Here is a 10,269-nt window from a genome sequence, read left to right as displayed (position 1 = left end):
GAGTGACCACCAATCACCTTACTCACCTCATTGACTGACATGGAAATAGACCTATCGACGTCTTAGCTCCGCCTCCAGCGCGAGAGCAGCAGTACAAGCTAGATAGAGAGAGCACGATGATGGAAATGGGAAGGCACAGGCGCTTGCGCAATGGGGTGGCCGCTCCCGGCCGCGTGCGGAGCGAACGTCGGCGCAAGCGCAGAGGCTCAGGCAGGCCGTTAGCCGTCATCTGTTGCGCATGCGTATCAACTCTAGGGCGGGTCCTGGGGGACTGAGGCTTTCGACCCACACCGCTGTTGAGGTCAGGAAACTGCAAGTGGTTCGTTGGCTTCTGTTGATCGGTGAAGGTCGAGAACGGCGTGACAGTTTCCACTCTTTTATTCCAGCCATAGCAACGGAGAGGAATAGAGGGACGGGACTTCAACGGTAGTTGAAGGGAAACCTGGCCGTTTGGATGCCGGGTGAAGCGGTGTCCGGTGGAGCCGGGCTGGGCGGCGACCATCCTTTTCCCTAGGCACGCTGGGAGTTGTGGTTTGTCGTCGCCCCCCCGTTCGGTGCTGTGTGTGGATTGTTTGCCCTTCTTAGGCAAATGCATTCTCCTCAGACTGTGAGCGGCGTTGGCGGGTGGTGGAATTACGTGTTTCTCGAGCTGTCCCATCTAAATATTCTTCTCAAAGTATTTCAAAGTAGTGCTTTGGGATTTTCTTTTCCCACATCCCATCCCTCTCTCGCTGTTATTCAACCCAGATCCGTTAAATAACGTGAGGGGAAAACGGAATTAAAAAAAAAAAATTACCACACTGAGTAGGTAAAAGGGTAACACTGCAAAAAACCAGAGAGGTAGAGAACCTGGAGGGTAATTACATGTTCGTGACTCTTTTTTCCTTTCTGCGCGTGTGTGTGTGTCTGTGTGTCGGTGTGTCTGTCTGTGTGCTGGGGCTTGCAGCAGGGCCCTTGATTGGCACTTTACCACTTGAACCACACCTCCACTCCTGGATTAAAAAATAATAATTAGTTAGTTTTGCTAGTTAATTGGAGATCTCTGCTTCCTGAGTAGCTAGGATTACAGACAAGTTGTAAAAGACTTTTTTTTTTTTTTTCCAGTTGTGGGGCTTGAACTCAGCACTTGGACACTGACCCTGAGCTTTCCTGCTCTACCACTTTAGCTTTCTGCATTTGGAGCCATAGCTCCACTTCTGGTTTTCTAGTGGTTAATTGGAGATGAGAATCTCATGAATTTTTCTGCCTGGGCTGGCTTTGAACCACCATCCTCAGATCTCAGCCTGGGCTGGCTTTGAACCACCATCCTCAGATCTCAGCATGAACCACCAGTTCCAGGCTTTTTAAGACTTTTTTTTTTTTTTTTTTTTTTTTTTTTTTGCTGGTTCTGGGTGATGTCCCTGAGCTTTTGCTCAAGGCAAGGGCTCTATCACTTGAACCACAGCTCTACTTGCAGCATTTTTGAGTAGTTCATTGGAGATAAGAGTCTCACAGACTTCCTTGCCCAGGCTGGCTTCTAACTGAGATCCTCAGATCTCACCCTCTTGAATAGCTAGAATTATAGACGTGAGCCACTGCTGTGCAGCCAGTATGAGACTCTTAAGGTTTGGATTTGGTCTGTTTTGTACAGAGAAAAAGGAAGCAATAATAATAGTGATGACTTCCAAGGAAAGGAACATGAGAGAACAAACAATTCAAGAAGCCACATTTGCCATGCAACAGAATACTCTTTAACATTCTTTCCTTCTCAAATTGAAACAGCTCATTTGGATCTGCCTGAGATAATTTGTGAAATTGACAGTAGTAAAAATAATCTTGGGTTGTTTGATTATGTGATGCTATGATTCTTTCCCAGGCACCACACCTTTTGGTAGTCGATGGAGCAGCAAGCTAGTCATCCCACTAACAGAAAAGGTGTGTGTTGAAGGCCCTACTTCCCCCTCCCTCAAAGCCAGAGGTCTAATTGTTCAGCATTTGGGGAAATGATACTAGTTGTATGTATGTCTCCTTCCCTTCTTTCTCCCTCCCTCCTTCCCTCTTTCTTTCCTTTTTTTTTTTTTTTGTTTTTTTTTTTTTTGGAAGAGGGGGTTGGTATAACTTTGAGCCACAGCACCACTTCCTATTTTGTGGTGGTTAATTGGAGATAAGAATCTTACAGAGCCGATTGCCACTGACTCATGCCTGTAATCCTAGCTACTCTGGAGGCTGAAATCTGAGGATCATGGTTCAAAGACAGCCCAGGCAGGAGAGGCCTTGAGACTCATCTCAAATTAACCACCAGAAAACCAGAAGTTGCACTGTAGCAAGCTCAGGGGTAGTGCCCATGTCCTAGCCTGAGTTCAAGCCCCATGACTTGGGGAAAAAAAAAAAAAAAAAAGGTTTCACAGACTTTCCTGCCTGGGCTGGCTTTTAATGGCAATCCTCAGATCTCAGCCTCCTGAGTAGCCAGGATTATAGGCATGAGCCACTGGTGCCTGGCTTGTCATTGCTTTGGTTTTTTGTTTTTTTCCTGTTAACTGGTTAATTGGAAATTACTTGTGTTTTCTGCATTCCTCACTAAAGGAAGCATTACTGTATTTCCTATACCAAGAACTAGACTTGTTAAATAGATGCTTAGTCATTATTGAATTGATGTATTCTTCCTTTATGTTAAACTTTTTAATACTTAGAACAAGACTGTGTATTGCAGAGATCTCAGAAAACATGATACTAAATGGAGTAAACAGGTGCTCAGTTTGAATGGGAAAATCCCACTGGTGGTCAGGGAAGTACCCGACTCCTGAACCTATCCACTTAACTGAGGGTAAGGTAGATTTCTTTATCTCAGAGACCGACTACTATGCCTTGGCTGGGACATTTAAGTTAACTAGCTCATTTTACAATGGATAGAAGTGGTAAACAGCATGGCTATGGAGTCTCCAGGCCCAAGGTTAATCTCAGCACTGCCACATGCTAGTTGTCCAGTCCTAAGTGAATCTCTTTTAACTGAAGTTTCCTCAGTAAAATTCTGATAATGCTACCTATTTCATTGGGTCATTACAAAAAAAAAACAAACCCATATATCCTAGGGTCATGGTAAAAAAAAATTACATATGTATGTAAACCACCTTTACTATTTTTTCCTGTTCTGTCCCCTGACCTTATTCTCTGTTATAACACATTGCCATTTTCATAGGCTCGGTGATTCACCAACAGAAAGTACCTGTCACCTATGTGGGAGCACATATTTATTTTACTATCTTATTTCTTCTGGGGTACTTTGAATAAAGGACATTTTTCATATGTAAGACATTCTTCATACAATCTGCTTGTCACACCTCTGTTCCAAGCATGCTTTTTCATGATGAGATCCCAGTTGAGATTCCTAGGACACATTCCCCAACTCCACGGTCTCTGAGGAGCTCTCACAGCACTTAAGGGTAGAATAATGTGTGCGTGTTATCACTTAATTACTCTCTACAATGCAAAATTGTTCTAGGAAAGTATCAACCACATCTGTAGCCTCCTATGGTATCTTCAGTGACTGATACATTTTAGGCACTTAGCTATCTCATGGATGAATGATTTTTTTTTCTCTCTCTCTTTTTTAAGTGCTGTGGATTGAACCCAGGGCCTTGTACATGTTAGGCTAGTGTTCCATCACTGAGCAACACCCTAGTTCTGTTTTTTATTGGTTTTTCTCTTCCTTGGTGATCTAACTTACTGACTCCCTGGTGGTACAAGTACTTTCATTATGTCCAAGTCCCAACTGTTCTATTTTTCCATGCATTGCCCTTCCACCTACTTCACCACTTCTTTTTCCTTTCATCTTCTGGCTCCTGAGGAAGAAGTACTCAAATGTCTAGTCTTCGTTCTCTTTTTAAATTTTGCCATGGAGAGCTAATTTATTTTTTATTTATTTAATAAAAATGAAAACATTTTTGTACATTGAAGACAATGACTGTATTTGCTCACTCCTTTTCTCTCTTCCTGGGCCCCATCTCCTGTCTCCCCCCCCACTAATTTATTTTTGTAGCTGCTTCATCTTTTTATGGCTGGCCTGGATATTTTGCCTTTCCTCCAATCTCAGTTCCATCTCTTGATTTTCCATGAATTCTATTTGGATTTTCTACTCTCTATTCAAAATTTCATATTTCTAAAATGTGCTTATGGTACTATAATAGCAGCTCAACTTAAACTGACATAAAAAGAATAAGTTAGGGACTTAGGCAATTGGGAGGGACTTGGTAGCCCACAGAATAGGAGGAAAGGCTGCAAAAACTACTGTATTGGAACTGGGGATTCCATTAATGCCTATTGGTATCTCCTCTCTCTCTCTCTCTCTCTCTCTCTCTCTCTCTCTCTCTCTCTCTCTCTCTCTCTTCCTTTGTTTCTCTGTGCCAATACTGGGGATTGAACTGAAGAACTAGCTCTCTTGCTTGGCTTTTTCCTCTCAAGGTTTGATTCCTCAGTACAACATAAACAGAAAAAATCAAAAGTGGCTCAAGTGGTAGAGTGCTAGCCTTGAGCACAGAGAGCCTCAGGGACAGAGCCCAGACCCTGAGTTCAAGCCCCAGAACTGGCAAAAACAACTAAAGATCAGAGACCCTTTTTGTCACATAGGAGCTCCCTAAGTAGAAAACAAGCACCTAGAAACCATGTTTGTGTATGCACTTGCATCTAGTACATTAATGAGCGTGTAGTGTATAACAATAAGGATTTTAAAGTGTATAATTAATGTAACCTAATAAGGTAATAAAATATAAGTAAATTAGATTTTAAGCTTATCCTACTTTTTCTTGGTTTTCTTTACCTATTTCTCTCTCTCTCTCTCTCTCTCTCTCTCTCTCTCTCTCTCTCTCTCTCTCTCTCTCTCTTTCTGTCATAGAACTTGAACTCAGCCACTTCTGGTTTCTGGTTTTTGAGTAATTAATTGGAGATAAGAGTCTTACTGGGACTTTTTTCAGCCCTGGCTAGCTTAGAACCACAATCTTCCGCCTCATCCTCCTGAGTAGCTAGGACTATAGGCATGAGCCACCAGCACCCAGCTTTTGCTTGATTTTCTTTTGGCCAGTCCTGGGGCTTGGACTCAGGGCCTGAGCACTGTCCCTGGTTTCTTTTTGCCCAAGGCTAGCACTCTACCACTTGAGCCACAGCGCCACTTCTGGCCATTTTCTGTTTATGTGGTGCTGAGGAATTGAACCCAGGGCTTCATGTATGTGAGGTAAGTACTCTACCACTAGGCCATATTCTCAGCCCCCTCATCTCACTTTTTTCTTTATCTCTTCTCTTTATCATTCTGATATGTAAGATATCAGAATGATATGTAAGATATCAGAATGATATGTAAGATATCAGAATGGGCTGGGGATATGGCCTAGTGGCAAGAGTGCTAGCCTCGTATACATGAAGCCTCTGGGTTCAATTCCTCAGCACCACATAAACAGAAAATGGCCAGAAGTGGCGCTGTGGCTCAAGTGACAGAGTGCTCTAGCCTTGAGCAAAAAGAAGCCAGGGACAGTGCTCAGGCCCTGAGTCCAAGGCCCAGGACTGGCAATAAAAAAAGATACTCAAGGTTTGACCTATCACCTAGTTTCATTTTAATTTGAAAAGCTGTCCTAATTGGTATAGTGGCACACATCTGTCATACCAGCACTCAGGAAGCTGAAGTAGGAGGATCATGAATTTGAGGACAAGTCATATCAGAGCATTACAAGAGCCCAATAGCTATACCCTTATGAACACATAAGATGATGCTAAATGAAATGAACTCCATGTTATGGAAACGATTGTTGTATCACAGTTGTAACTACTTTCAACGTCCCATCTGTATCTGTAGCTTCTATTATTGATGATGTTCTTGTATCACCTTCTTGTGGTTGTACCTACACTATCTCTGTAATCTTATCTGAGTATATTGGAAACTGTGTATACTGGTATTAGAAGTAGGAAATTGAAAGGGAATACCAAAATTGAGAGACACAGGGTAAAAAAAGACAAACAACTACAAAAGCAATACTTGCAAAACTGTTTGGTGTAAGTAAACTGAACACCTCAGGGGGGGAAAGGGAAAGGGGGAGGAGGGAGGGGGGTATGAGGGACAAGGTAACAAACAGTACAAGAAATGTATCCAATGCCTAATGTATGAAACTGTAACCTCTCTGTACATCAGTTTGATAATTAAAAAAAAAGAAAATCTACTGGTTAAAGTAAAACATGCTTGTAATCTTCTAATCATACCATTCAGGAGGCTGGCACAGGAGGATCAGCTGGAGGCCAGCCTGGACTATACAACAAGAACCCTGTCCGGGTTGGAGGAGAGGAGAGGAGAGAGGAGAGGGAAAGGGAAGAAAGAAAGACTTATCTCTTGCTGGAATGAGCTTTGATTTCTTATAACATTTGACTTTGTTCTAGACAAAGAAGAAAATAATGATGTGCCTCTTCACAGAGCAAAACCTTCTCCCAGTCTTATTAATCTTAAAGCAACTTCTCTCCCAGCCACGTTTCTGAACCTCCAGACCACAAAGCTGCCCTCAGGTAAGCAGGTAGGGAGGTTTCCCAGCAGACTCAGCAAGGAGAAGGAGTGGCGTGGAGGCAGTGGGCTGTGTGTGCAAGCTCACTTAAAATTTTCACAATTGCTTATTTCCACTTCATTGTAATTTGTATTATTCCGTTATGTTGATTTTATTTTCATCCCAGCTCTACCAATTTGTGTCATTTCTTTGCTAGAATAGACAGGAAGAAAATGAAATGAAAATCTTAATGCTTGCTAAGAATGTTAGTTAAAAAGAGGCCAGGGAAGAAAATGGTTAACTAGCAGCTCAATTTTAGTTTCTTTGACCCACTATTATTCATCTTCCCCCTGGAGGAGGTAGTACATATTTGAAATATCTATGGGGAGCCCAGCCTTAGACAGTCATAACTCTCGGTTATAAGGACCTCAGAGTCTAAGAAGAAATCTATACCAATTAAGTATGCAGACCATTGATAATATTGCAGAAGTTAACTACATTATTGTAGTTGAAAACACATGCTGCTACACTCTTCAGTTCACTGCTAATGAGGTACCTTGTCAGGTATGAGAAGGAGGCTGAGGTATCTGAGCTCTTAGAAAGTTAGAGCCAGTTGCTGGTGGTTCACACCTGTAATCCTAGCTACTCAGGAGGCTGAGATCTCAGCATCACAGTTGATGCAAGCCCAGGAAGGAAAGTCTGTGAGATTCTTATCTCCAATTAACCACCAGAAAACAAAAAAAGTGGCACTGTGGCTCAAAGTGGTAGAGTGCTAGCCTTGGGCGAAAAAACTCAGGGACAGCACTTAGGTCGTGAGTTCAAGCCCCATGACTGACAAAAAGAAGGAAGTTAGGTCTCACTCTCTGCTCTTTCACCCATCAAACACGGGATAAACACTATGTGCAGGTGTTCTTCTAGATGCACCAGTGGAGAAATCATACAATGTCCTTGCCTTCCTGGAGCTTTATGTAGTGGAAGAGGAACCTAGACAAAAATTAAATAAGTAATTAAAGAACACCATATGACCAGAAGTATTATGGGAAAAATAAATCTTAAGGAGAGGGAAATGTGTTCCAGTGACTGGTTTCAAATTAACACAGAAACTCTTTGGTATAATTAATACACACTGGAAAGAAAGAAAGAAAAAAAAGAAAGGAAGGAGGGAAAGAGAGAGAAAGAAAGAGAGAAAAGGAAGGAAGGAAGGAAAGAGAAAGAGAGAGAAAGAAAAAAAAGAAAGGAAGGAAGAAAGAAAGGAAGGAAGAAAGAAAAACAGGCTCTCTTGGGGAGAGGGCACCAGCTGAAAGAGGGAAGAAGAACAGAGAGGGTGAATGAGAATGAATATGGTGGAAGTAGTTTATCTGCATATGTGAAAATGGAACAATAAAGCCTGGGTTAAGATTGCTTTACAATGAGGAAGAGTGATAGGAGAGGGTAGTTTGATTGGGATGCACTGTATGCATGTATGAAAATGTCACAATAAAGTTCTAATTCTTGTACAACAAATGTATGTTAATTTAAAAAATCATAAACAAAACAAAAACCAGAATATAGCCAGGTAAGCGTCACTGAGGTGACAGTTGAGCAAAAGTGTGTCTGGTTTGTATTGTGCCCATGAATATTTGATAGGGAACTATTAGAGCCCTCCTAACCTCAGCACAATAAAAACAAAAACTTCTCTTTCTCTTTTGTCCCTTTGTGTATTTATTACTCTACCTTCAGGAGCTGAGCCCAAGCCCAAGGAAAGCCTAGGTCTCCTAGACTGCATGTGTGTTAACCTCCAGCTTCAGACTCAGCTTGCCGAACAACAGATGACCATTTTGGAAAACTTACAAGCATCCGTGTTACAACTGACTCCTGGGAAGGAAGGCAACTCATCTGTTCCAGCCTTAACTCCTAATCTGCTGTTAAATCAACCGCCCCAATTCCATAAATGAATTGTGGAACAAATGTACTGTGTATGTTTTTTCCCTCTCTTCCCAAAAAGCCTCTGGTGGAATTTTATTTATTTTTAATTTTTATTTATTTATTTTTTTGCCAGTCCTGGGGCTTGAACTCAGGGCCTGAGCACTGTCCCTGGCTTCTTTTGCTCAAGACTAGCACTGAGCCACAGAGCCACTTTTGGCTTTTTCTGTTTATGTGGTGCTGAGGAATCGAACCAAGGCTTCATGCATGCTAGGCAAGCACTCTACCACTAAGCCACATTCCCAACCCCTCTGGTGGAATTTATGTCTGCATTTCTCTTTTCTCTCTCTCTCTCTCTCTCTGTGTGTCTCTGTGTATATGGATGTGTCTGTGTGATTTGAGAATTGAACCCAGGGCCTCTATGCTCTATCAGTGAGCTACACTCTGAGGCCCTAGGCACAAATATTCTATATATGGTTTGTTCACAAGTTCAAAATAAGTGCTAATTGATTATGTAAAAATGAACTATACAACTTGTGGTTGGGGATGGGAGGGAAAAATGGGAGAGAGTGAGGGGAGGGGTGACATTGTCCAAAAAGAAATGTACTCTTTACCTGACTTACGTAACTGTAACCCCTCTATACATCAAGTTTATAATAATAAAACATTTTAAAAAGTGGTAATTGAGTACTAATCATTGTGCAAGGCACTTGGGGATACATATTACCCAGGAGATAGTTAGGGGTTATTTATTGCCTAACAAGGTATATAAGATAGATAATTAATTGCAAAATTGAAGTGGGTTGGAGATGAAAAGATAACATTGGATATTACTAAGGAAAGAGTAGCTTTATGATACCACTTGAAGAAAAGTCAGGTAGTTCCTTGTCATTGAGAATTGTAGACAGAAACCTAGAGATAGGAGAATAAATCATCAGAAATAAGGGAGCCAGGAGCTGATGGCTCACACCTGTAATTCTAGATACTCAGGAGGCTGAGATCTGAGGATTGTGGTTCAAAGACAGCTGGAGCAAGACAGTCCATGAGACTCCTCTCCAATTAACACAAAGTTGGAAGTGGCACTGTGGCTCAAGTGGTAGAGTGCTAGCCTTGAGCACAAAAGCTCAGGACAGTGTGCAGGCCTAGAGTTAATGTCCCAACTAGCAAAGAAAGAAACAAACAAACAAAGATGAAAGAAAGAAAGATGAAAAATAAGTGGAAGAGTCCATGCCTCCTGAATGTAGAGTGAGAAGTAGTATGTAGAGGAACTCAGAGCAGACAATTCAACTTTCCTCATGGGATTATTCTGATAAAGACTATTAGAAGCCAGTGGCCGTCATCTGGTAGGGCTGAGATACCTAAGAGAGTAGAAATACCATAGGAGAAATTTTAGTATGGAGGGAAAATGGTAATGTACGTAAAGTGGTACTGGCAATCTGATGTGAAACTACTATGGTCTGGATAAAGGGTTTAGAAATAAACATAGTAAATCTGAGTCATTTTGCAGAGTAAATTCTTGAGCTTAAAATGCCAAAGGCAGGGCTGGGATGTAGCTCAGTGACAAAGCACTTTCCTAGCAAGTGCAATGTCCCGGGTTCGATCCCCAGCACCAAAAAAAAAAAAAAAAAGACAAAAAAATAATAAAATTCCCAAGGCAGCTGGGCACCTGTGGCTCACACCAGTAACCCTAGCTACTTGAGGCTGAGATTAGAGGATTACAGTTTGAAGCTGGCCCAGGCAGGAAAGTCCTGAGATTCTTATTGCCAATTAAGCATTCAAAAACCAGAAATGGCATTGTGGCTCAAAGTGGTGAGTGCTAGCTCAGGGACAGTGCACAGGTCCCAAGTTCAAGCCCCATTACCATAAAAAAAAAATT

General features: G+C 41.9%; 1 protein-coding gene across 2 annotated transcripts; it reads left to right on the top strand.

Annotated features, from left to right (window-relative positions):
- The first annotated feature begins 68 nt into the window (after positions 1-68).
- On the top strand, positions 69-8,519 carry Tsacc (TSSK6 activating cochaperone). 2 transcript variants are annotated; one of them, XM_048356767.1, is made up of 4 exons: positions 69-301; positions 1,856-1,914; positions 6,400-6,516; positions 8,211-8,519. In XM_048356767.1, the coding sequence occupies exons 2-4, from the start codon at positions 1,878-1,880 to the stop codon at positions 8,423-8,425; spliced, it is 369 nt and encodes a 122-aa protein (XP_048212724.1). In that variant the 5' UTR covers positions 69-301; positions 1,856-1,877; the 3' UTR covers positions 8,426-8,519. The 2 variants fall into 2 exon arrangements, with proteins under 2 accessions (XP_048212724.1, XP_048212723.1); XM_048356766.1 differs by having other exon boundaries at positions 6,394-6,516.
- Positions 8,520-10,269: the final 1,750 nt, after the last annotated feature.

This window comes from Perognathus longimembris, chromosome 11 (assembly GCF_023159225.1).
Source record: "Perognathus longimembris pacificus isolate PPM17 chromosome 11, ASM2315922v1, whole genome shotgun sequence".
Taxonomy (NCBI): Eukaryota; Metazoa; Chordata; class Mammalia; order Rodentia; family Heteromyidae; genus Perognathus; species Perognathus longimembris.
This window is presented reverse-complemented; position numbering and strand designations above follow the sequence as displayed.

Bases quoted from the DNA above. Each gene is read 5' to 3' on its own strand.
- Tsacc (XM_048356766.1), top strand. From the start codon at position 1,878: ATGGAGCAGCAAGCTAGTCATCCCACTAACAGAAAAG. The intron at 1,915-6,393 runs GTGTGTGTTGAA...ACTTTGTTCTAG, and splicing joins TCATCCCACTAACAGAAAAG to ACAAAGAAGAAAATAATGAT. The intron at 6,517-8,210 runs GTAAGCAGGTAG...CTCTACCTTCAG, and splicing joins GACCACAAAGCTGCCCTCAG to GAGCTGAGCCCAAGCCCAAG.